The 27,027-nt window shown below is 45.4% G+C and overlaps 1 protein-coding gene across 3 annotated transcripts; it reads left to right on the forward strand.

The window, feature by feature from the left end:
• The first annotated feature begins 50 nt into the window (after window positions 1-50).
• NDNF (neuron derived neurotrophic factor) lies at window positions 51-22,919 on the forward strand. Of its 3 annotated transcripts, XM_090139188.1 has the most exons (6): window positions 51-124; window positions 4,972-5,089; window positions 5,771-5,841; window positions 18,883-19,071; window positions 19,976-20,100; window positions 20,873-22,919. In XM_090139188.1, the coding sequence occupies exons 4-6, from the start codon at window positions 18,884-18,886 to the stop codon at window positions 22,264-22,266; spliced, it is 1,707 nt and encodes a 568-aa protein (XP_089995314.1). In that variant the 5' UTR covers window positions 51-124; window positions 4,972-5,089; window positions 5,771-5,841; window position 18,883; the 3' UTR covers window positions 22,267-22,919. The 3 variants fall into 3 exon arrangements, with proteins under 3 accessions (XP_089995314.1, XP_089995315.1, XP_031452752.2); XM_090139189.1 differs by lacking the exons at window positions 51-124; window positions 4,972-5,089; window positions 5,771-5,841 and adding exons at window positions 6,107-6,409; window positions 6,727-6,860; XM_031596892.2 differs by lacking the exons at window positions 51-124; window positions 4,972-5,089; window positions 5,771-5,841 and adding an exon at window positions 6,107-6,409.
• Window positions 22,920-27,027: the final 4,108 nt, after the last annotated feature.

The raw sequence follows: 27,027 nt of genomic DNA on the forward strand, positions 1-27,027 counted from the left end.
TCCGAGGGCCGCGGCCAGGGCCAGGAGGGGACATCGGCCTCGCTTTTAGCAGATTTTTTGTTTGTGTGGAGCAAGCCTGGCTTCCCGAGCGCTTGCTGCTAACTGGCAACGCTCAGCAGGAAAGGTGGGGGAAATGGGAATGTGTTTTTGCGGCTAGAAGTGCTTGAAGCTTCCCTTGGTGTGTTCGTTATCCTGTCACTCGCTTGTCTGGCAGAGCTTTTCCAGCTCTCGCTCTTCCAATCTTTCTATCCCCTAGCATGCTTCCCATGTGTAATTATAACTCTTCCACCTCTTAGCTATTAAACCCAAATAAAATCACGGCACTGGAAAACTTGCTTAATGGTTTAGAGGAAAATATGTGCAATGGGGGTGTGAGTAGGAAAAGCATTCAACCTGACACGTAGTTACCCAGCGTAAAGCTGATCGAACTTCCCGGTGTGGCAAAGAAAGCAGCATTAGCTGTGTCTTATGCTCTGTGCACCTCACCTCACAGATTTTGTGTCTCAAGTGCTTTAAAAAATACATTTATAGAAGTGCATTAGTTACTTGTGTAAGCAATTAGAGTACACTAATTCATCACGAGGCAGCATAAACACTCCACCCTGCAGGACGTTGTGCTTCTCTTCAACACGGGTGGTACGAGCAGCAAAGAGGTTTGGGTTCTGCTCCTCGTGGTGTAATGCAGCCATGTGCCACCTTCTTTGGGGAAGGCAGAATGAATGGACGTCACTAATTCCACTTTCTAATGAGTTAAGTAATCATGGCCCACCTTTGTAAAGCAGCATGGCCGTCCTGACTGTGCACAGAATCTTACTGGTCAATGTAAAGCTGAGTTTGGTTACTATCAGATTCATTTTAATCTTCATCAACCAACCAAAAAGTGTGGTCACACCAAATGGCCACTGGCTTCAAACAGTGCAAAGATGGCCTATTGCCCCATAGTGCGTGCTTGTGAGAAGGGAAAAACCTACAGTCAGGTGTAGCTTTTATTCTAAGCTATGTAGGATGAGATTCTTTTCCATCATGCTTTTAGGAGAAGCGTTCTGTAGCTTACTATACTACTCTGCCTTTATCAGATCTCTTTTCCATAGAAGTGGATGTAAGATCACAAAGCGTTGGTGCCAGCTGCAGGGTGCTACTGGGTAGACTTAGATAAGAGCTAATGTAGCTGGATGTATGCTTCTAATGCTGTATGACTAGTTGTGCCAGATGTTCTCGCTTAATTTAACTTCTTTCTGCATTGTTAAAGCCCATAGTGTGGGCTTTGAAAATGGATCAAATCAGAACCTGTGCCTCCTCAGTTCCTCATTGGTCTGTGTCAGTAATTACGGAGAATCAAACCTTAACTCAGATGTGTTTCCATTTCTCCCAGCTATAGTGTATTTCTGCTTTCCATGATCGGGCTTATGACCAACAGTTCCTTTTTAATCTCTTCCTTTTTCCTGATGTTTTCTGTCTATTAAATAAATTCCATGTTCACATTTCCTAGGCATAACAAGTGTTTGCTGGTTATATACACACAGTGAGATGGGCCATTGTGTTCACAGAGGTAGCCATGCCTAAAACACAGCAATATTATATGCTACAGATGTACAAAGATATTAAGGATTCTGAACATCTTCATATTAAACTCTCAGCTGGGGATCCTGGATCTTCTGGGAAAGGGGTAAAGGGAGAAATATAATCATATAATCATCAACTGCATATAAGTGCAGTTGGGGTATTTCTATGGAGTCTGCAATTTTATTTTCTTCTTATCACTTGTTATCCAAAAGGGAAATCTCAAGTCTTGAAATGGGAACGGAGGATATCAAAGGCTGCTCTTCCCCTTGAGGTGGGAAGGAGAGGAAGAGGAGGAGGAGGCTGATGCCATGGACTTTTCAGTGGCCTGGAGGGAATTGTGTAGGGCATTCCCAAGCTGCCCTTTGTGAAAGTGAATCCTTCTCAGTGAGGCGTCACCAGATTAAACCCAAATCAGTTTGTTAAATCTGTTCTGATTTTCTGCCAAGCAAATTGAAATCTTTTGTGTTTTACAGATGAATGCTTTAGGAGTCATCAAATTGGCCCTCAGAATCACAATTACTGCTTATAGTTTTGCATTAAGCTTTTATAGTGAGCAGGATGTCCTATTTCTTGATAAGAGCTGCTTGCAAAAACTATATGTGCAGCTGAATCTTGCTGCTCAGACAAGAATTTGTGGCTCTGTGGTATGAGTGTGTAATACTGTGATTGAAAACAGTGACTTGAACAAACACTGCAGTAACGTGTCGAAAACAATTATTTTTTTGAATACAGGAATATAATGAGAATTTAGATGTGGGATGTGTCTGTGGGAACACCTAGCCACATAAGAATCAAAGAGTGCATGTTCTAGATCAAAGCAGCCTATAGTTTGTATTACTTCTAATTATTGTACCATTCTCTTTTATTAAATTCATTTGTTTTAATTAGCAGAATAGATAATTTGCATCAGAGTTTAAGAGGTCTATTGGACACTTGAGATTAAATCAATGGTTTGTTAACAATTTTATCTGGGAAGTAGATTAGATTATTTAAATTATGTGAAATAGCACCAATTTTCTTTTCTCAGTGGAATAAAATTATGATTAAGAATAATGCTTGGAGCATGAGAGCTCTGCTCATCATTACTTTGAACATGCAGATGTGGGACTTTACAGTAAAATTATCCATCTTTAATTTGTTATTCTAATATTATATAAAATTTGACAAAATCAAACAAGTGGTGCTTAACAGCAGGCAATTTCCAGCAACAGTATGGGAAACTCTGGTGTTTGCCACTGGACTCAATACAACTGTATTTTAGATTTTTGCTTTGGATTTGTGGTGTTGGAGCAAAAAGTCTTATTAATCGGTTCATAAAACAGTAGGATTAAAAAGAATGTACCAGAGGTGTAAAACAGTCGACACCAAGAGATTTTAAAATTAGCTTAATAAATAAACCATAATTGGATAAAATAGGTGAGTAATGAGTTCAGAGCGGCCCAAATGTGTAATTTCTCAAGGTCAGTGGCAGTGTAGCAGCTCACACCACAGCTGGGCGAAGCCTGGAGGGCGTGTGGCAGGGGGCTGCAACGTTGCATTAGCCGCACTTTGCCATCGAGGTGTCCCACTTGGTCCCTCTCACAGCAGTGCTTTTAAGCGATGTGGAAGAAGCTGAGCTAACTTGCAAGATGCACGCCAACTGCTGCATTTGCTTTTGATTTTTTTTCCTCTTGAGATGGGGTAAAGGAAACGTCCTTCATTACAGCAAGAAGCTAGGAAGGGAGGCAAGTCCCTGTGGCTCTGACTCTCTGTGGGTATGTGTGGGGCACCCACTGGCAAGTGCTGTCCCACAGAGCCCTGTCCATCTGCGACCCTGCAGGGCTGGGAGCCGAAGCCATCACAGCCTTATCACTGATCAATATGTCCAGAATAACACTGCGCTTTCTGAGGTTAATAGATAACAATACCCTTTCTCTACCAGCAAACGTTAATCGATGGATTACTGAGGGCAAATCTTCAGATCTGCACCACAATGAGAGTCACATAATCAGGTGAAAAAAAAGATAGATACACACAATTAAACACGCACATGCAGGCACACAGTGTCATCTGTCCTCTATTCTGAGTGCGCAGCAGTGCTGGGTGCTAAAATTTGCAATGAATTATTTATACGATGAATTAGCCCTCTTCTCTGCTTCTAGAATATCCAATTGCAGGTTTCCATTTTGGTTCCAGAAAGATTTATTATTCAGATTTATTCATGGGACAGATTATTAAACATTTCCTCCCCTTTTTCCTCCGTAATGCATAACATACATCTTGTTTCTGGTAGCACCTCTCTGCTCAGGCAGGGGCTCCCAGCTCCCTCCCAGGCAGGGGCACAAACCCAGAGAATTTGCTGCCTTTCTTGTGAACTAATTACAGATGTTCCAAATTTTGGGTATTGGTTTGCTCACTTAAGTCAAAACAGTTTCAGTCCCTAAGTAAATGAACCACGGCTGCATGAAAGATCGCAGCTACATGTGAGTGAGCGATTTGGCTCTCATCACTATTCTGGCATTCAGTTTTGTGCTCATTCTTTTTTCCTGGTAAAACTCCATTCTTTGGAATTCTTTAACAGACAGCAAAGAGAAGCCAATGGCTGAAGTCAAACTGCTCAGAACTTTCCTGATCTCCTTCCCCTGGAGTGTCTCAGTTTTGCTGCCTTGGCACAAGAAGCTTTCCTTTACCACCTTCCCTCTTGCTATGGGCGCTGTGAGCTGCTCAGCCTGCTGCTGGCTGCTCGCACAGAAGCTGTCCCCGAGCTCGGGGCTCTGCACTAAGTGTAGGTCTCCCCTGTCCTTTGACAGTGCCCATGACAGACAAGTGGATTCAAGTGGATATCGACAGCTTTCTTTCAAATATCCCTGGCTGCCTCAGTACCTCCCAGACTGCTCCGGTGGCTCAGCATGGTTCTCAGCCATGCCCTAAATCCCAGCAGGGATCTACACTTCTGACAGAGATTAATCTGTAGCATCCAAGCACGAGTGACCCAAACACAGAAGCGTTGCTGCTTGCATGGCTCAGTAAATAACATTAAGGGGATGTGGTTCTGCTTGCACTGAAATCACACGCAGCAGCACCCTGTAAGAACAATAGCACTAAAGCTGTCCTCAGGTTAGAAATAATCTGTGTGCCTGTGTGCAAAGCACACGCTCTCACGAGCTCTTGGCCGGGCAGCAATATTTTACCTCTAATGACCTCACGCCAGAGCCAGCCATTTTTGCTGGCTTTCCAGAGCAATATTTTGCCACGAGGTAACCCTAAATGTAAACACATCCCCTAAACCAAGTGCAGAGCTCCCCACTGGCTCCTGCGTGTTACGAAGACTTGGGAAAAGGCTTGTTTCCCTTGTTTTTCTTCACTAATTTGGACTTATTTCGTTAGTTTCTCGCATTTGATATCATTGAGTGCCTGCGTCTTCTGCAGGAGAGGAGAAACGTGCCGTGAGCCGAGCTTTTGTTTGTACTTCTTCCTGAGGTGTTGCAGTTGGAGGCAAGCATTCCTCTTGGAAGGAAGAAGCGGGGATGCTGCATGCGAGCACCAGGTATTTGTAAGCTCTCCCGTGATATGCATACATTAATTCTAAACTTCCACATCTTTCCTCTCTGCCCCATGCTCCTACCCTCGAACCTATTTGAAAATGAGGAATACTGTTGCACAGTGTGTAAAAATAGGGGCATGAGAACAGAACGATGACTGAACTCGGGCTGTCGTGGGTCTCTTTCTCTAGATTCTGGGCTTCTTTGGGTAAACTTATGTTTCGAGCAGTCTGTCGGGCAGTGTTTGCCGTGTTGTGGTGAGAAACGGCCGCTCCGTGCTGGACGAAGCAGCGCCGATGGCCCTCAGCAGCTCCGGGCAGCTGCGTGTCCGCAGACGGGAGCTTTTCTGGGCTCTTTGCCTCCGCAGAGCGAAGCTGATTGCTGCCTCCAGCCGAGGGCAATTTGTGTCCCTTCCCCAGGGCATTGCTGTCAGTTTTGCTCAGCAGTTTTGCTGAGGAAAAGGAGGTTTTATTTTATTTTTGCCCTCGAGGTCTCCAGAAGATAGGATGTGGCGTGCAGGGAGGGAACGGGTACTTTCAGGAGAATTGCCGAGCGGCTGCTGTCGGTGATCACTTGTTTAATGCTTGTGGAGCGCTTGACATCTTTATGAGTGATGTGCCAAAAACAGAAACAGAAAGAGGCTGGCTCCCCGATGACAAATGATACTTTCTACTTTTTCCTCGCAGGTAAGGGTAGAAACATCTGTCACTGCCCAAACCCGAGAGCCGCTTCCGAGCGAAACGTGGCGAGGAAGAAGGTGAGGGACCGCATACGCTACGCGGGGCCGTCCGCAGAGCTGCAGGAGCCGCGATAAGCCCCATCCATTGCCCTCTCCCCGCCGGGACGCCGCAGCCCCCGTCGCCGCCGGGGAGTAGCCCGGACCCATCCCGTAGCACACAGCCACTCCCGCGCCCCCCCTCTCCCCCGGGGGCCGGGGCTCCCGGTACCGCCCCTCGGCCCGGAGCGGCGCGGCGGGGCGGGGCGGCCGCGGGGCTCCCTCGCCGCCCGCCCCGGCGGCAGCAGCGAGACACGCCGGGCGCCGCCGGTCCGCGCCCTCCGCGCCCCAAACTTTGCCCTCCGCTTCCCCCTCATCCCCCCGGCTCCGGCACCCCCTTTTAAGTGCTTTTAATTTTTTTTTCCTTTTTTTTTTTTTTTTCCTTCCTCGCAGGGGGAGTGGGAGGGGAAGGGGCTATAAAACGCGGAGGGACGGGCGGGACGCAGTCCCCGCTGCAATCCGTCCCTGCCAGAGAGGGGGTTCGCCAAACACCTTCCCCCCTCCCGAAAAAGCCGGGCCCCGAGGGAGCTCCTTGACGGGACGCAGCAAGGTAAGGCACCGGCACCGGCCACCGGGAGGGAAGGAAGGAGCACCGAGCTCCGGCCGCTCCGGCCCCGCCGCCCTCGGCTCCTCCGGGCTCTGCCGCCCTCCCCGCCCGCTGCCAGCCCGGTGCCGCTGCAGCCCCGCCGGGCGGAGCGCATCGGGAGCGCGGCGTTGGAGCGAAAAAGGGAGTTGGGAGGGAACAAAAAAAAGTGACGACCGAAAAAAGTGAGCGGTGGGATGTAAGCTCGAGGATTTGCGTGGATTGTGTTTTTATTTCGGCAGCGCCCAGACAATGGCTACAAAGCGTCGTTTAATCACTTGCAGATACCATTTTGATGCTTCAAACCCCTGAAGCCCGGCACGGCTCCGTGCTTGCTCCGCGTCCCGCTCCTGCCGGCTCCGAAGGGCTCCCGAGCGTCCGCTGCCTCCCCGCGAGGGCTTCGTTGTAACACCGCAGGGTATCGCTGCTGTGCGGCGGGCGGGGGAGGGAGCAGTCCCAGCCGGCGTCCCGCTGGCAGGCAGAGCGGGTGGCACTGGGCGAGCAGCGGGGCAGCGCGCTGCCGTAGCACCGCTCAGGGCTTCGTGCCTCGGTTTGTGTTAGGCGGAGCCGGCAGAGTTATGCGTGTGTAAAATAAGCGTGAGGTGTGGGGTTGAAGCTTTCCCTACCCCAAGCGATTTGTGTGCTCGCAGGGCCCGGATGGCTGGGGCATAGTCCGGTTCCCATACGGATAGTGCAGGAGTGTGGGACGTGGGCAGCCCGCACCGTGCTGTGAGGAAGCGGGCAGAGGGTCTGGTTCGCCTGCTGGGGACCCACTGCTCCCAGCTTTCAGAAAAATGGCATTTTGCAGCACTCCTCATCAGGAGTCTCTTGTCCTGTGCTGCTGCCACGCAGCAATCAGAGCTGTGGGAGAGGGCTGCACTGCTGCCTCCTGCACCAGCAAACTCAGGAGCACGTAGTGGTGCGGTCAGGATTCAAAACTTGTTCCTATTGAAGAAGGAGAGAGCTTTCAAAAGCACATTTTATGTTCTATTTTCAACATTACCAATCAATTACCAAAACCAAGTGCTGTTTTGCATGTCCCGCACATATTGTGCGGGTGTATTTGGGATCCCGCAGTTGCAGTTCCTCCCATTATCAGCTCCTCACAGGCTGGATCTCGCCACCCACAGATGAAAATCCCCTCTTAATTTAAGAGACCTTTGTAATGCTGCCGATAAAACCTTTCCCACTGCAGCCCAGCCAAGCCCTCCCGCTCCCAACATCCCAGTAGCACCTGGCAGCCAGCAGCCTGTGACAAGCACTGGGTGCCACTGGCCCCTGTCACCCCACATTGCCTTCCTGCGGAGGCACACTGCAGAGGTGCCATCGGTCCCGTCATGCTAGGAATGCAGGTCTGGGTAGCAGCAGGAGTGATGTTCCGGGCAGTCCTACGCCACGTGGAATCCCAAGCAATTACTTGCCTGAGCGACCCCGCTGAAATTAATAGGGCCTCTTTTTTTAATTGGAGCCGGCTTTGCGCTGGGATCACCCTGCAGGACTGTTGTGTTGCGGATTGCTCCTTTGGAAGTACAGAGGAGAAGCATTTCACGTTCCTCAGTGTTTATAAATACAATATGGTGCGAGCTGTCAAGCAAGCTGCTCCGAATCACGCAACGCCTGCGCCCTGCCGGGCTCCACGGCCTGTGCAAGGCCTCGCTCTGTGCCTGACAATCAGTGCTGCCCTGCAGCCCTGCTCAGTTCAGCCCGGCCCATTGGCCACAGTTTGTGGGACTCATGCTCTCAGCAGAAAGCTGGCCCCAGTCTTGGGGTGGCCTTGGCCCTGGAATGAGGAGATTGGGGCCTCTGTAGTGTGGAGGCTCTGTGGGGCATGGGGGCTGCCTGGCTCCATGGTGTGCCAGGGTTGCCAGTATGGCAGGATGAGATGTTTATTAAACTCAGCCCCTGCTTTGTCTTCTGCGATTTATGTTCCGAAAGGCTCGTAATAAACAGTTTATTAAAGAGAAATCCTGATTTATTTCTGCAACTGGTTACACCTCGAGGTGGTATCAAACGGTTTTGCAGGAGACCAGCTTGTATGCTTCCTCTGGCAGTTTCAAAGATTGCTAGGAAAATAACCCAGAGCCCATGTGGGTTTGGACGAAGCCAGCCACAGTCAGATGTCAGGGTGCATGGGGCTGTCCTGCAGTGGGACAGTGGGTTCTGCTGCAGAACATCTGTGCACAGGCGCAGGTTATGGTATGGCTTTCAGGGATTGCACATCGTGTTTGGCCTCGCCTCTGTCTTGAAGTCACTAAACTTTATGTGAATAATAAAACCGTAAGCCCATTACTTCACTATTTTCAGGGGGCTATTTTATGGCCTTCTTCGGTATCTTGCCTCTTTCTAGGGCTGGTTTTATTTTGTGTGCTGGGTATTTGTCTTTTCACTCCCCAACTTTTTTTATTTTCATTTCTGCGGGAGGCAATTTGCTCATTCATCTGACAGACACCCTCTGGGTGCCAGCTCTCTGTGCAACCCTGCTGCATATTTTCTGCATTGAGGGTCTAATGAGGGCTGCACACCTCTCATTCAGCCCACTCAGACATTCAGCCCATGTCATTAGTGTGGGGCACTATGGAGCTGCTGCCTTTCGGCCTCTAATAGTTAACGTGACAGCAGGGCTTGGCTCTCTTTTTTTCTGCTTGCTTATAAGCTGTGGAGAAGAAGGGAATGGAGCTCAAAGAGAGCCCTAAGTGTGATGTTTCCAGCCAGGACAGTGCTGTGGGGCACTGCACTTTGCTGTCCATCGGGGTATGGCCATTTGGGATAAAGGGGAAGGAGAAAACTGAGTTATGTCCAAGTGATGCAAATTTCTTGGGGTATGACTCGAGTTGTGCTGGAGCTCTATCATAGAGAAGTGAGCGTCCTCCTGGAGAAAAGGCAAAAGCCCCACAGAAACTGTATCCCCAAACTTTGTTTTGCATTGTGACTGAGAATGCATTGCTTCCATGGCAGAAATCCTTGTTAGGTGCAGCAGTGATAGTGTCTGCCCAAGAAAACTGCTCCACGGAGTTAATGCTGCTAGGAGGAGCTGGAGGGTGAGGAGAGGTTGTGCCTGAAAACTTCAGTGAGGTGTCATTAGGAGAGGAAGCATTTGCCTTTCGATCGAGAAATGGGTCAGGGAAATAAATCTGAACTCCGTGAGAGTGTGTCTGAAGGCAGAGATAAATTAAGAAGAACCGGGACAGTAAATATTAAAAACAAGTATTCTCTTTCAGAATTCATTTTCTGATGTGCAGCGTACAGAGACGGCTGCTATGCTGACGAGAGCTGAACGTGAGCACTGAGCTGTGACAAGGGTTGCCAGAAAATCTGCACGGACAGCTTTGGGCAGGGCACGGCAGTCTGCGTGCAAGATGGCTGATATTGTGACTCCAGCCTAAAATGTGTTGGTTTTACTGGACGGGTCTGGGGATTGTGCTTATCCTGTAAGTGCTGTGCAAGCAGGCAGCAGCCAAAGTGCTCTGAGTGCCCAGGTCTGCCAGCCCAGAAGGTGTCTGTGCTGTTGGGCTGTTGGAGGGATGCACTCATGGGATGCTCAAGGGCATGTGGGGCTGGCTGTTCTTGGGATGTGGAGCTGTGTGGCTGCTCTGCCTGTGGGCTAATTAAACAGTATCATGGGAGAGATGTTTGCTGATTGTGTGACAGCTGAGATAAGGAGCCATGGTCCTTGCTGAGAGCACCTGGAAGGCGAGAAGCAATAATTTCTCCTTCCCACGTATTTCCCTACTCTGTGGGTTTGGATATGAGTTTGGATATGACCCCTGAGCACCCACACACACCACGAGAGCTGCGCTTCTTCTGCAACTTACAGGGAAAGAGCATTGTGCACTTAATTAAGTGAAGTGCATTGGTACCTAGCTTTTTTTTTTTTTTTTTTTTGGAAGGAAGGGTAGTGTTAGAGGGGTTGTAACTTTACTAGGGTGAAAAGAATGATACTTTGCAGCTTCCTCACTTCTATCCATGTAAGTGCCAAAGCACTTCTCCTGCCACAGAGCCGGGTGATGAGAATTGCGGGTTTGGATTACAGAATTGAGTAGAGTGATGTCTTGCCTGCTGCCTGCTCTTACGGTGCACGGGAAGCAGCGTTCCTGCTGCTCCTCATGCTGCTATAGCTGCAGTCAGTTCTCTGTGAGCTTTGCACCCTGAGTAATACTTAACTTGAATATGATTTGTAGGGCTATTAGGGTCTCCTTCTTTGGGGAAGACCCCAGGGGCTTTCTCTGCTTGATTTTTTCAGTAATGAAGAATAATCATTTAAAACGTAAACAGTCCTAGGGTGTAGTAGAGTTACCATTTTGTAGGGAAGATTTAATGTCAGTCCATTAAAACTTTTTAAGACCATTAGAACACAATTGTTGACATAATACATCCTGTGAAAAAAAAAAAGCAGTTTCTAAAATCGTTTCACACCATGTGAACAAAGCAGAGCTCGAGTTGAAGTCCTCTAACTTACAGTTTGAACTGAATAAGAATAAATATTTTAAAGCAGGATGCAGACACTCCTTGCAGGCACACAGAGCAGGGCTGCAGGCACAAGGTGGGAGCCGTGCTGCCTTAATTCATGGTGCAGGCTCCCATCCTCACTCACTTAAGAAAAAGCATTTGCAGGGCTATAAGAAAATGTCTACAATTAGCATTGTAATTCCAGATGCATTCTGTTCCTTCTTTCTCCTATTCTTTCCCGCCAGGCGAGGAGGGACACTGACCCCAAGAGGGTCTGAGGGCCAGGGTCTGTTTGGACGTCTGCTCACCCGTGGCAGCCTGGACTGCCACGTGCTCCCTGGGCGGCAGTGGGATGAAGGGCTAGCCTTTGGCCTGCCGGCTGCACAAACAGCCTCTGCTGAGCTGGGACGTGGGGCTGAGGCATGCCTATCAGCAAGCTGTTCCCAAATCCCTGCATCACGGCTCTGCAGCTGACCCAGGTGGGGCCATGGTGGTAATGAAGCAGGGTGCAGGGATCTCTGGGAGCCAGAGCCCATGATGATGGAGAGCCATCTCTGTCCCATGGGTCCTTAGCCCTTGGAAGTGCTAAATGATGATTATGAGCCATGCTGTGGTATATGTCTGCTCTTCTTCCTGAGGGGCCCCGCTTCCTCCTGAGCATCGGGTGCCTTTGCTACTCACATTTGTCCCAGTAATTGATGAGAGAATGGGGAAATCAGGGCTGGTATCTTCCTGCTTCTCTCTGGGAAGAATTAACCTCACCTGATGGACACTGTATGAAGGTTGGACACATAGGGGAAGCAAAGTTCAGGTTTTCTCTGGCATTGTTCAATTGACAGCAAAAGTGACTGCAGGTAGTTGAGTTGGGTGACTCAGACCTGTTGGCTTCCTGGACCAGCAACTTTCACAAGTTCACTGAGCTGCCATCTATAGGAACCTGCCTTTTCTTTTTCTTTCTTTCTTTTTCTTTTTTTTTTTAATTTTTTAAAGCGAGATCCTAATGAAATAAACATCAGCCCCTGAAAGAAGTCAGCAGAGCTGATGAAGCTGTGCCCATGTAGCCATGCGTGAGGTCTGCCAGCTCCCATGTCGCGTCATTGTAGAAATACGTCAATACATCAATATCCATCCCCATAACACTACATTTCATACTTTCCATTTTCAAACATTATACAAATGTTTACAAGTTTGCAGCAAGCTTTCTCCAGCTAGGGAAAATTGGACACAGAATGTGAGTGTTGATGTGCTATGTAGCAAGTCCTTGTGAGAGCATCTGAATGGTGCGGCATTCAGGATTTATATGGTTCTCTTTGCTTGCCTTTAAAGCAGATGATATTAAAAAGGAATTCAATTTTGGCCAGTAAATCCCACTGGAAAGCTTGGATTCTGATGTTATTTAAGGAGCTGGAAATCTTAGGGGTTCAGCATGATCTATGTCACCGCAACTATGGAGTTGCTTTTGCCGTGCCATCACTCCAAGGTGTCTGCCAGCACTACAGATGATCATGGTTGCCTGCTGGGCTCAAACATCACAGCAGCTGTCCAGCTGTGCGCTCACAGCTGCACTGGGTGTTTGGGAAGCTTCTGCAACTTTTTGTGCCGCCTCAGGTATCTGTAGGGGCAGTTGTTAGCTGAGAACCGCAGTCAGTAAGAAGTAGTACATGATGTACCTGAAAATGAGGGTTTCTGAGGAGAACTCACAGGAAAACTGTATTTATAGTGGTCAGGAAGCTGGCATGAAAGCTGGCTGTGGCTAGTAACCGTGTGTACGCGTGTGCTGTTCTTCTCGATGCTGAAGAAACTGTGTTTCTAGTGAAAGGAACTGCAAAGCAATAAGTGATTTTCATCTACCAAAAAGCAGAAAGAAAAGAGCACACAAACAATTCCAGCGTCCTCCCCTGACGCTCCAGTCATCCTTGTCCCATGTGGATTTTGGCAGGAGCTGCAGCTTGTAATGTCATTTGGAGCTATTATAGGGAAGCAGTGGGAAACATGGTACCAAACGGCAATGTGCTGGCGTTGGTTGTCATCTGTAATTGTGTGAGTGCGCTCCTCCCCGCTAATCCTCTTGCTGAAATCCATTACGGGGCGGCAGCAGCACCCACGCACAGAGCCCTGCTGCAGGCAGAGGGACTTGGCCTCGGGAAGTGGCTATTGTGTTGTGATTAAAGGGAAGGATTAGATTGGGATTTCCTCGAACAAGGAATTCAGTGCCCCACTTTTATTGCTTGTAATAAGGGGATAGTAATTGCTCTCCATTACAAAACACCTCAGGATCTTGTGATGAAAGATTTGTTGTAGAGCTAGGTAGCGTTCAGAGTCAGTTATCTTCAGTGGGCTGGAGTCATACAAACTCAAGTTTCTCTGCCCCATCTGATTACTCCTAGTAGGGCTCAAAATCAGCTGAGATGATAGAAAAATTCTCTGAGTTTGGCTTTGAGTCGGGGGCCTAATATTGGTGTTTCGTGTTGAATACACTTGCTGTAGTGGTGTCATTCTATGAGAGAGACATGTGTGGTCCCACTGGAGGACATTCAGCCACATGGGCACATTGGGAGGGCTGGGGAGGTTGAACAGGAGTAGTGCCAGCCACAAGGCTTGCTGGTACTAGAGCTATGAGGGGAAGCAAGAGTTGTGTGGGAGCAGGCAGCCGGCAGGCCACAGCCAGCAGGCCTCAGCCACTAGAGAACAACTGGATGTTGTGCCAGAGGTCTCTAGGACTTGTATTTTGTTCTTGACGCTCACCCATGGATTGTGTGGAGGAAAGTGGCTGTGAAGGAGAGAAGAGCTGTTTAGTGGGCAGTGGCTGGCAGGAGGAGGGGAACTGCCAGGCCTCTCCCCAGACAGGATCTCCTGGCCCTGCTGGGTTTTTGAAGCATCCTGCTTCCATGTGCTGCATGACAGAGATTTCAAGCTCAAATCTGTTTCCACTAAAAGTGGAAAAATAAATATGGCTCAGTTTGGAAACAGAATATTCCATGTAAAATTTGATTTTTGATACCATATCTCCCCTAGTATGTTTGCTTTTCAACATGTCTAATTTGAGACAGCTCCACGTTTCACAGTATTCCCCCTTCGAAGTTAACCTCTCCCACAAGTTGTGATTCGTCACCACTGTTGTTCATTAAGAGTTGGTGGAAACGTATCCTTAACTTCTTTATACAGCCCTATTTCTGCAGAGCTGAACAGTTTCCCATGCTACTGCCATTTGCTTTACTGCCACAATACTTCAAGTGAAGGGGAACTGTGGATTGAATTGGGATTGCAAGGGGTGGTCAGCAAACCCCCAGGTTATCAACAGGCTGGGCCCTAACAGCTTCAGAGGCATCATCACGCCATGTCTTTGCATGCTGAGGGATAAAAGGCACAATGGGGCATGGATATTTCCTCTCAGGATGGGCAGTGGGCTTAGCCCCCTAGGTGAGGTCTGCAGGCACAAGGCTGCAGCCAGCACTGGGCCTGCCAGATCGCAGCTTGTTCTTTCTAAAGAAAAACAAACAGACAAAAAAAAAAAAAAAAAAACAAAAAACAAAACAAAACAAAAAAAACAAAAAAAACCCCAACAAATGAAAGGCATACCAAACGTTTTCCAGATCCTTCAGGGAATCCTGAGTATTAAATGCAGTGCCTTCGCTGCTCCCCTCGGGTCTCTGTTTGATAAAACAAACTGACCCACTTCCAGTAAAATTAACGCACTTAAAATTTCAAAGGCAATGCTGTTTATCTTTTGCACATTAAATATGATTAATTATATTACAATTGAAATTGGTAGGTGCTTTTAAATTGCTTTGTGTCTGTGGTGATAACTCTACATGCCAAGGCACATACATTTGTGTTGCTTATTGCTGGAAATGAAGGCTATAATGACAAAGCTCACAAACTTGCAGTGTTCCTATAATAAGTCAGAGAAGTCTGGCAGTGCACTTTCATTTTCAAAGCTAGACCTGAATCAAGTCAATAAAGCTGCAGACTTATTATGAGATACAGTGTGGGTAATGCAAACGACAACAACAAAAAAACCACCCAGAATTTAAAAACAGGGCATAAGGAAGAAAAAAAGTTAACCAACCATATAAGAAAAAGAAATGCAACACAAAGGTACTGTGGCAGATGGTGCCTTGAAATGGTCCTCACTAAATTGCAGTCGTGCATTTTCCACTCTTTTTAATTAAACATTAGGTTTCATTTATTCCAGATGTGTTTGCTTCAAATAAACCCAGATCTCTTGTTTTGTTTTGTTAATGCAAATTCTTCTTGGGTTCCTGTGATGTGCAGACAGTGGTAAAGGCCATGTAGTGGGGGCCATGATGATCTCTCTCTGTTCTGGCTTATGGTTGCATTCTCCCTAGATATTCACAGTTCTTTATACAGATGGAGTTAAGTGTGCAGATGTCTTAGGGACCATGCAGAGAGTGAGTGAATGGGATGTGGGGACGGCTGGGAAGCCTTGCTGCTTGAATGTGATGTGTTCAGAAGGAAGGAGGAAATGGGAATTGCTGTGAAATCTCTGATCCAGTATAATGATTTTCATCTATGTGCTTGCAGCTCAAGTTTATAAAATGGCCAGACTGCTGTCTTGATTTATTTGTACTTAAAGAAAAAGCTCACCTCTGGCAAGGCTGAAGCACTTGAGGCCATCACATCCCACTCCCAGCTCACTGCCTGTGCTTCTGCTCTCCTGATCCTTTTGTGTGACCATGTGTGCCTGTGGCTGTCACCTTTGGCTGGTGGCTGGGGCTGGGGAGGGGGCCAGCGGGAAGGACAGGCAGTCAGAGGGCAGTTGTGCACTCTGGAGAAGGCAAGAGACGCTTATTATTTCACTTAGGACTGTTTGCTTTGGCTCGCTCTTAAATTCAGTGATAAACAGCAAGCAAATCCCTTCAGTCAGCGGGAATATATCAATAAAATATTGATTCTGAGTTGAAAAGAAAAGAAGGCGAACTTATGGAAAAGGGCACAAAAGGCATGTGGAAAGTGGCACGGTCTGGAGAATGAAAATCACAACGCATACTTCACATCATTCGTGTGGTGTTGGAGGGCAGGGTTCTGGCCTCATCCTGTGCATGCGGTTAGAAAATAAAACAGGCTTGGGCTGCAAGGCATCAAGAAAGCAGAAACATTTGTGGGAGAGGGATGGGAGAGCACTTGTACATGTGCCCACAGGCAAAGCGTGCAAATCTGGGGGGGCACCATGAGAGTGAGCTCAGGGGGGAGCTTGTCCAGGAGGAAACATGGAGTGACAAATTCTTTTTGCTTTTCTCCTGGTGTTTGGTATAAGTGAACTGTAGGGATTTTAACTTCAAAATTGTGCCAAATCAACCAATGCAGTGAAAAAAAGAAAGAAAAAAAGAAAGAAAATCTGTTTATTAACTCATGTGAAGAAGTAGTGTGAGGCTGACTAAAGGTTTTTCCAAAACTGCTAGTGAATTTTTGGTGCCTCTTTGCTACTTAGATGTTCCACTTTTAAAAGTGTCATGCGTAAAAACTGGGCCTGTTTTAGGCCTGTAAGGTTAGATATGTGAAAATGAAGGCACTCAAAACCCCATTTTCTTGTGAAGTAATGAAGCTTGTAAAACATTTATCTTTTATTAACAGTTAACAGCTTTGCAAGCTGTTTCATGTATAAAATGGGCTGGTGCTGGCCTGAGTAGGGAGTATAGAACTAACCTTGCTGTCTCTTGTTATTTTTAAGCTGAAATGATTTTCCAATTAGACACAGAAATCACAGACAAATCCCTACCTTTCTACTACACCACAGTAGTTCATGGGGACAGAAATGCTGTCTACTAAAGTTTTTAAAGTGGATTAGCTAGTGAAATTATTTAAGAACTAAAGCTTAGCCTGGGTAGTCCCATAATCAAAAGTAGTTTATTTTGGTAATGGTTGCACTGCAGTGGGGTGGGTTATAAGAATACATGATACTGCAGTTTCAGGGGGTTCACGCAGAGGACGCTGTCTGTAGAAAGTGTCCGTGTTTCTTACCTTACCAAATAATCTGCTGTAGCTGTATGATTAAGTTAAAAAGAATTTCTTCACTGTTGGCCAACGATAATACGTGAAAAGTCAATAAACAGCACGGCATAGCACACAGAGCTCATCCTGCGTCCTGAGAGAAGGGATTTCTGCTGACCTGGGTGGCTCAAATCAGCTAGTATTTTGAGTTAGGATCTTTGCTCCCAAAGGCCAAATGTCATTAGCTGTGATGATAAGCATCAACACTTGGGTCTGAATTCAAGAAAATGTGTCTGCCATTGTCAAAACCTAGGCAAGGATCTGGTTGGGATAAATTTTGACAAACCCTGGGAGAGCCAGCTCATGACTGGATTGCAAGTTGCAGCTCCATATCCTAGGTAAAGCCAGGTACACTGAAGCAAGCACTCAAATAATAACAAAATAGCAATTTAAAACCTGTGCATGATGGAGATGAAGCATTACACACCCTGCAAATGGGGAATTGCTGCCACGGAGCCTCCCTGCCCTGGGGCCCTCCATTGCTGTTGTGAGGTTATCACTGAATAAATAATGGCGCTGCAGCTCTTCTTGGGTTTTCAGAAGGTAACCGCAGGAGGGAGAAGGAGGTGGACACTGATGCTTCCCTTGGGGACATATACTTATATTTTTGTTAAGAGCTTGAAAGGGAAGAGTGATTTTATTATGGCTTAAACTACATCATGCCACTTCTCAGAGAGCCCTGTATTTACTGTTTTTATGTAAAAGCCTGGAGAAGGGTCATGGTGAGGGAAAGAAAAATCAACAGCCTGACAGATTTAATGTTAAGTGTAAAAAGAAAGAGTTTGTTATGAAGCAGTAATCAGCTTATCCTGCAGTGTAAGGACCAGGGCATGCCCTCACATTTGAAGAAGTAAGAAGAAAAGTACAATAAAACTGTTCCCTTCAGCTTAGTGTTTTTACTGTGCTTTTCCCCAAAGCTGGTGGCTAACACGGCTTAGGTAATGGCCTAACACTCTTTTTCCTAATTTTAGGAATGTAATCATCTAGCGGTTTAAACCCACTATACTCATACCAGAAATGGGCTGCATTTCCCCCCCACCCTATACCAGAGCCATTATGTGTGAGATCATCTGCTGTACTGAGAGGAGATTTGCAGTCCATCCTGCTGTATATGTTAGCGTAGTCATTACTGACCTAGTTGTAGACATAATAATGAAAGGCTGAGATTATGAATTATTATGCCTAATTTGTAAGGGCTTCACTGCTTTTGTGTTTTGCAGTTCTCATCAGGCTTGAGGATTAAGGCCTGCTGAATTGCATCTTAATACCAATGTGCTTCAAATATATGTGGGCTTATATCACATATTTTCCTAATTCACTATTTTGATAAACAGCAATTTCACTGGAAATATTTACTTTTCAAAAACTTGTTGGAAGCCCAACCAAACTCTGCTGAGCAAAGTGAGCTTGCTGTACCCTCCATCTGCTCTGATCCCACATCCAGCAAGCTCTCCTAATGGCAGAACACCAAACTGTAGCTCTACCAAAAGATGTGCAAGCTTTTGCAATTTGTTAAAGGGAGGGAGATATAGCAATTTCGAACCACCGTGTGGGCTTGCTTTCAATTACAGCTTGAGATGAAAACATCTTATTTACATACTTCATCCAAATGTTCTGACAGTGCAAGCTTGGTCCTAACAACACATATTCCCAGTGGTTGCGTGGTGATACTGTGAAGGTTCCTATAAAACATAAAGGGCATGCAACATCATTGTATATATGTGTGAGCTTCGGTGGCAGAATAAGCCTTTCAAAACCATTTCTCTTAGTTGCCTTCTGCAACTAAGTACAGAAGGCTGTACTAAGCTCCTTGGCAGCCTTAAATCAATATGTAGGATCTACATGAGTTGGTAACTTGCTGAGTTTGTGAACAAATAGGTCACTACTAGACCCCGTTTGTGCCTTGCTGCATTCTCTTGAGCAGCTCCTGTTGTGTGCATGGCTCAGTCCTCGCCAATCTGGAATCCCTGTCATTCCTGCAGGATGCTCCTGCTCCACTGCCCGCTGCTCTTGCTGCTGCTGCCACTCAGCTCCAGGATGCAGAAGCTGCCTACCAGAGATGAGGAGCTCTTCCAGATGCAGATTCGGGACAAGGCATTTTTTCATGATTCGTCAGTCATCCCAGATGGAGCCGAAATTAGCAGCTACCTCTTCCGAGACACACCTAAAAGGTATTTCTGCCCAGATTAAGTGATGACATTGGTCTTGGAAAACAGCAGCTTTATTTGTTGTTTTGAATCAAAGCTGGATCTGAGTAAGAGAAATGCAAATGCCAGCACTTTGTCTGGTGAAATAACTATGCGATCTCCATCCGAGTCTGGCTTCCCAGCTGAAGGTCCATGCAGTTTGTGTGATTTCTGCTACAATGCCAGAGCCCCCGCAGAGCACAGAAGTTCCCCGAAGCAGGGTCACTAACCATGTCTTCAGGAAAAGGGAGGGGAAGGAAAAACTACAGGCTGACACCACCATACTTATTTCTCTTTTTTATTTCATAGTGTGCTTTAAAGAAGCAGCTCAAGCCAGTCTGGCCTGATCGTCCACTTCCCAGCCTCAACCCTAGGGTCAGAAAATACTGAGGTTAGGTAGGAGAAGGAATTGAGTCAAAGAATTTAGGGAAGAGCAGCATTGCCACCATCCTCCATGAGTATATGTATGTATGTGCTTCTAGGGCCTTCATCTGGACACACTGAAAAGCATGTCCTGCTTTAAGAGCATAAATTTAAATCCCAGGAAAAGGCCCTGTTTCCCTCATTTGTACTTTTGTGACAGTTTTGTGACCATTTATACTGTCTGTGATTAGTGTAGGGGCAAAAGGTGAAGCTGATGGAGGGGAGGGCAGGTGGCCAAAAACTCCTGTGCTATGATGTCTTGGCAGCACTGTGCAGCTGGGGGTTTTAGCCCCTCATCTCCTTAGCTCATACCAACTAGCCTTCCGGCATTTCCTCTTATTGCCTGAAAGTTAAATTTTTGTCTCTGCTGCCCCAGCACGGTCAACCATAATAATGTAAAGTCAGTCCCTGATGGTTGGTGCCAATAGAATTTATTGATGCTGAGGGTCTGTTAACCTTCCTCTAGGTACTTTTTTGTGGTGGAAGAGGACAACACACCCCTAGCAGTAACAGTGACACCCTGTGATGCTCCCCTGGAGTGGAAACTGAGTGTACAGGAGCTCCCAGAGGAAGCCAGTGGAGAAGGTTCAGGTAACAACCCATCCAAGGCTTTCCTTACCCCTCCAGCTTTCTCCTTTCTCCTGGATTCGAAGCTCCTCAAGCCAATGTCAACACAGTGCTGAGTCTCAGCAGGTCCACTGCTATGACCTTTGGATCTTCAGCCCTAGTCCTGCCTTAGTGCACAAAAGTGGCAGTAAGTAGCAACATAAGAAGGAAAAGAGATGTAAAAAGTGAAAACAAAACCTGAAGTGAATAGGAGAGGCAAGATTTGTCTTCCTGTAGGACTCAGGTTGGCCCCTTTGTGAGCCCATCTATTGACAAGGAACTTATTTGGAGACAGCAGTATAGTTCCTGCTCAGGAGAGGAACAGTCTCTGACTCCCAGAGATTCTCACACAAGTTCCAGGTGTCATCTATGCTGGACTGGGGGATAGTCACGTTTGGACCTCATTGTATTTAGGCAGGCAGCTTTAGAGTGACTCATATGGCCAAGTGTGAGGACCCAAGCCCGAAAACAGGGAGCAGAGTCAGTTTCTCTGGGAGCAGTATGGCATAGACTGGTGGAGAGTATAGCTGCCATCTGCAAGACTCTGGTAACACTGGTTAGGTGTGGTTCCTGTTGCCTTTGTTAACCTGAGTGCCACACCCTGCTTTATTTGACAGAGCTATTGGTAATACCTTCCTAAGAAGGTAAAACCTTTCTTTTTTCATCTCACATTTGCATTTTATGTGGAAGTGTAGTTTTCTTTTCTCATACTCTTGGATCATGTATGTACAAATGTTTTTCTTTGCTTATAATTTAGGTGAACCTGAACCTCTCGAGCAACAGAAACAGCAGATTACTAATGAAGAAGGCACAGAGCTGTTCTCTTACAAAGGCAACGATGTTGAGTATTTTGTGTCCTCTAGTTCTCCTTCTGGTTTGTACCAACTAGATTTGCTGTCAACAGAGAAGGATACACATTTTAAAGTGTATGCAACTACTACTCCAGAATCCGACCAACCTTACCCCGAATTACCTTATGATCCAAGAATTGATGTTACTTCTTTGGGACGTACGACAGTAACGCTGGCATGGAAGCCAAGTCCCACGGCCTCATTGCTGAAACAGCCAATTCAGTATTGCATAGTCATCAATAAAGAGCACAATTTCAAAAGCCTCTGTGCTGTTGAAGCCAAGCTTAGCTCTGATGATGCCTTCATGATGGCTCCAAAACCAGGTCTGGATTTCAGTCCATTTGACTTTGCCCATTTTGGCTTCCCCTCAGACAACAATGCTGGCAAAGAACGTGGTTTCCTAAAATCACCATCAAAATTTGGGCGCCAAACATCCTCAAAGCCAAGAGTTGACCTGCATAAAGTTTGTGTTGGGAACAAGAACATCTTCACGGTGTCTGACCTGAAGCCTGACACACAGTACTACTTTGACATGTTTGCAGTAAACACTAACACGAACCTGAGCACCGCGTATGTTGGCACCTTTGCCAGAACGAAGGAGGAGGCCAAGCAGAAAACAGTTGAGCTGAAGGATGGCAAAGTTACAGATGTGTTCATCAAGAGGAAGGGAGCCAAATTTCTGCGGTTTGCTCCAGTTTCATCTCATCAGAAGGTCACCTTTTCTGTTCATTCGTGCCTAGATGCTGTTCAGATCCAAGTTAGAAGAGATGGCAAGCTACTCTTATCTCAAAACGTGGAAGGAGTACGGCAGTTCCAGCTGCGAGGGAAAGCAAAAGCTAAATATCTAATCAGGCTGAAAGGGAACAAAAAAGGTGCTTCTATGCTGAAGATTCTGGCAACGACAAGGCCAAACAAGCAGTTATTTCCTTCTCTTCCTGAAGATACGAGAATCAAAGCTTTTGACAAACTCCGCACGTGTTCTTCAGTCACAGTGGCATGGCTCGGCACACAGGAGAGAAACAAATTCTGCATCTACAAGAAGGAGGTGGATGACAACTACAATGAGGAGCAGAAGAAAAGAGAACAGAACCAGTGCTTGGGTCCAGATACAAGGAAGAAATCAGAAAAGGTTCTCTGTAAATACTTTCACAGCCAGAATATACAGAAAGCAGTTACCACAGAGACAATCCGGGGCCTGCAGTCTGGCAAGTCCTACTTGCTGGACGTGTACGTCATTGGGCACGGAGGGCACTCTGTCAAATACCAGAGCAAATTGGTGAAAACGAGGAAGTTCTGTTAGTGCACCTGTAAATAGAGATATATGGAACTCCACTCTGAACATTATCCTACTTCCCAGTATACAGTTTGACTACTTGCACAGCTGAGAAGTTGTGGCCTGTATTTGTACTGTGTAGAAAAGATATCAACTTGTATATTTATGTTTACATAAGTGATTGTTTGGAGGAACTGAGGCCGGTGCTCTTTGGCAGCATCTGACAGCTGTACTATCATGTGTCTGGTGAACCACATTCGATGCTCAGTAGATGTCTGAGGCAGCAGTAAACCTTGCAGGAACTGACACTCCTTCGCTTCCACATTGCATGAACTGCTTCTAAATTATTTTATACTTAAAAGGCTGAGATAAATCATTCATCCTCCTTATTACTCACACGCAAAACAAACAGGAATACACCCTTTCTCTGAGTGTAGATGGTAGTTTCTGTAAATTATTTTATAGAGTCTTGTTTTAAATGTTTATGTTTCTATGATTGTAAACTATTAAAATCTTTCCCCATTTAAATACAGATCTAAACTAAATATTAACTGAGCTGCACATGATTCAGTTTCATTGCTAATGTAAATTCTTACCTAGCTGATTTTTGCATTTAAATACTGTATGTATTTCATGTACAAAATTGCCATAACGTTATATTCCTGTACAGAAAATTAAAAAAAATATTAGATTATATATTGTTTCTTTTTTCTTGTCATTTTAAGGGAGAAAACAGAGTTAGAGACAGAAGAGGCAGGCTGCGACTTGAACTGAATTCAGTTAGCACACACTTATTTTTTGTCGTTATTCTCCAGGAGAAGGAATTGCTGATGTTACAGAGGGAGAGGTTAAAATCTATAAGGGAGCCATTGGAAGAAGGGCATTTGTGACATGCTCTACGTCTGCTCTGATAGGAGCACTAGAAGAACAGGACAGCATGGAAGAATTTTGTCCCAGATAAAAAAAGGGTCCCGCTTTGTCATGGTTGCAAGTACTTCTGATGTATAGCGTTCCTTAGAAGTTCACAGTCTGAGTTAGAGCAAGCATACAATTCAAACAAATAACTCACCAGAGAGCCAGACATTATTTTTGTTAGATTATCATTGAAAACATTTGCTTTCTGAATGCTGCTGATTTTGACCACGGCAATTGTAAATGGAGAGAATTTTTTTCCATTGACAAGAATGGTAATGCTAAGAAAAAAAAAAAAGAGTAATTTAAAACGCAGTTATTTCCATTGTGTAGATCTCTTTAAGATATTAAGTGTCTGGATCTCATCTTTTCTAAATTTTCTTATTTCTTCGTTTTTCCACGTGTCACCTTCACTGACTCAGAAACTTGTATAGAGCTGCTTAATGGGAAACACACTTCTCAGAAGCAGCTAGAGCAACCCCGTTTTAAGTGGCCAAGAGCAGGATACACATTGCATCACTCCTGATACTATAGTGGTTCAGGGCCTCAGAACGGGTAACGAAGACTTTTTTTCTCAGACTCATTTATACATCAGTTCAAACTGCAGGGTGCAGTACTTAGGCAGTGAATGTTGGGTCTCTTCCTTAGGTGTCTGTCAGACTTCTACTGTTTATAGTCCCCTTGGGAATCTGATAATACACTGAAAGAAACTGGGGAATGAGGGGGAAAATCAAAGAGGCCAAAACCTGCAGAAAGCAGATCTCTCTTAGGCTTCTCACAGTGAAGCCAAAAGCTCAATCCCTGTGGAAATGCTCTCCTGTTTCCTTTAGTTTCCTAGTGCTGAGCTCTTCAAGGTTTCCCTCCTGCTGCCCCCAGCAGTTTCAATCTGCACACTGAGAGGCAGCAGCAAGGTTTCAAAGCTGTACAAGCTCCTGCCTCATTCCATACATAGAGTTTGTTGTTGCGATTATTGAAGATGCAAATGCTCTATTATAAAGTCCAACAAGAAAAAAGCTGTTGTTTGATTATATAGTAAGCCTAATAATTGAAATTTAGATTTTCCTGGAGACGATCCCTCCTCCATCCAAAAACATCTGTGATCCCTTAAGTTGGATGACTTTGGTAACACAGGATAAACGTGCTGGATTATGGTAACAAGGCACAGGTGAGCAGTCACTACAGGTAGGAATCCCTCAAGGACAAGTCTCATACTAGTATTGACTCAGTGGCTGCAAAGGATATATATTTCCTACCTTTTGCTACCCAAAAAGCCACTGAATCCTGCAGGTAAAGGCAACACTTGCACTTCTGTAAGCTTTACATTAGTGCCATTATTTATTTATTTGTTTATTTATGTCAGGGAATGGTACTCCTTCCATTGATATGTTACAGTATTCACTTCAAAATGTGCATTTTGCAGCCATTCTAGCTCCATTTGTTCTGTTTTTCTATGTTTCTCTCTTGGTTATTCATCCAGTTTGCTTGGCTTTTCTGCCTTTAGTCACTTCTGTTCACATTAGGTAACAAAATGAAAAAATTCCCCAAAATGCATTCATCTTCTATATCTGAATGCTACATTTTCAAAGAAAAATGTCACCATATTTAGCTTTTCTCCCAAAGGAATTCTTTTTCCTTTCTAGCTTTATTTTTTTTCTGGATGAAACTGAGATCATACTAGTATCACATTTACTGATCATCCCATTGTTATTCAGGTGTTAATGAAGTCAGTGGGATCTGAGAGAGGCCTGAGGGATGCAGTTCTTTTAGAGGATGGAATGGAAGGGCACCAGGATTTGTATGGAAAAAACAACCACTACCCTTAAGCAGGAAGTATCTGAAGTGGATTTTAAAGTTAAATGGGTCCCTAATAGGTAAGTTTTAGACTGGGTATTTGTGTTTTTTTTAAGCACGAGGTTTGAGAGGTGATAAAATTGAAACATGAGCTTGGAAATAGAGGGTTAAGTGGAGTTTGATGTGTCTGAGAACAAATGCTGTGCTGGGGTCTGCAGCTGAGGAATATGCAGGAAGAAATGCATGGTGGCCCACACTGATGGCAGCTCCTCATAAAGGCACATCAGATTACTGTGACTTCAGTTATTTAAGAACTAAAGACACATATTTAAGAACTAAGGACACATTTCAATAAAGCAAATTGCTTATACTTGATTGTGCTGAGTAGAACACTTGAGACTGAAGGCTGGCCTGCACTATAAAAAGCTCTTACCATAGGTTAAAGGACCAGCACTGTCAAATATTGTGCTTTTATTAGCGCGCTGTTGGTCTTTAACAGAGCCCTAGGCACAGTCACTTCCCACCTGCCATCGCGTCCCCCATGTGGCAGTGTTACAGACACCGGCTTCTCTGTTTTCCACAAGTGGTACTCATTTCTATCTTATCTTGTAAAAAAAATACTGCTACTAATAAAATCAGCAACAGACCTTGCATTCGTGAGTGCAGCATTTAGTTCCAAATCTGGACTGTCACATAGTGATGCTAATCCGGTCAACAGTCCTGCTCAGGTTTTAAAGCCACTTTCAACAAGCACTTCAGGTTACAGAGTTACTCCAGGGGGAACTTCCTTTTACTTCTCAGATAACAGAATTTAAACCCCCAGTTTAGATACAGGTGTGTATTTCATTGTCCTGCTTGTCCAGCACCAGTAACGTAATGGTTGAAAAGTGGGATGTCTGCTTGCTGTGTTTTTGTCTGCTTTAGAAGTGCAACCCCATTTCTCAGAGAAATAAACAAACTCAATCTTGGCACAGTGAATGAAATTAGTAAACAAAGAAACTACGCTGCTGATGGGTTTTGGTCCAAAGGACTATTCTCAAAGCAGTTTGGCAGTTTCCCCTGGTGCTTGCATTGACTTTATTAGTAGCTACCTGGTGCAATTTTGTCAGCTGGGTTCCCTGTCTATAACACAATGCTCTGTGTCTGCAGAGGGACCTGCTGTGGCTGGAAGTTAGCAGAGGGTTCTTCAAAGCAGATCCCATTTCAGGGCTCGGGCTTTAAAATATGAGGCTTTCTAGAGAGTACAAGGACAATGTGGAGAGACAGCATTTGATAAATAACGTGCACAATAAATTAAAGTTATTTCTTTGTCCAAGAATTTATTTTAATATTTGGGAAAGGGAGGGTGTTTGCCTTTTTTTTTTTCCCTCCCAGTTGTAATCTGCATTCTTCTTAACCACAAACTAATTGCTTACAATGGAGTAAGGCAAACCATTTAACTCTATTTTGATTCATTTCCCTTTTCCAGTTTAACTGTACAAGCATTCTTGCAGCTAAGCTAAAAAGTACAGATGAAGTCTCAGCATATACAAAGAAAATATTTGGTAAGATTCTGGATGGCAGAGTGCACATAAAGTTCTTGCCCTGGTGCAGAAAGTTAGGAAGGAGAACTTAAAAAAAATTAACATTTTGTTAATGTCCTCTTTCATTTCATAATGTTTGCTATTAATAAAAAGGCCTCCTGGCATTTCAGTGATTGTAGGAGTTTAGGGGAATGTGAAAGTTTTTTCTTGCCTGTTATATGTCTTTTATTTTTCTTACTTTTAACTTCTCGCCTCTTGTTTTCACTCAAACACTCCTGCTTAGAAAGTACAACAGAATAGGCTGTACAGTTCTGGCCAATGAACCAACTGAGAGCAATTTAACTTCCTCTTCTGGGAAGCAAGTCATGACATTGCTAAAATACACAAGGCTACAGCACATCAACACAGTCACTGATGAGGCTATGGAAACCTGAGAAATACCCGTAAGTACTCTTTTCTCTGCCAGCCTTCCCTCTTGCATAGATATTTTATAGCAGTATGGGTACAAAATACAACAACACTGAAGAAGATGACTTTTTTCCATCTGCTTCTACCTCACTGA

This window comes from Phasianus colchicus, chromosome 4 (assembly GCF_987193195.1).
Source record: "Phasianus colchicus chromosome 4, bPhaCol1.hap1.1, whole genome shotgun sequence".
NCBI classification, from domain to species: Eukaryota; Metazoa; Chordata; class Aves; order Galliformes; family Phasianidae; genus Phasianus; species Phasianus colchicus.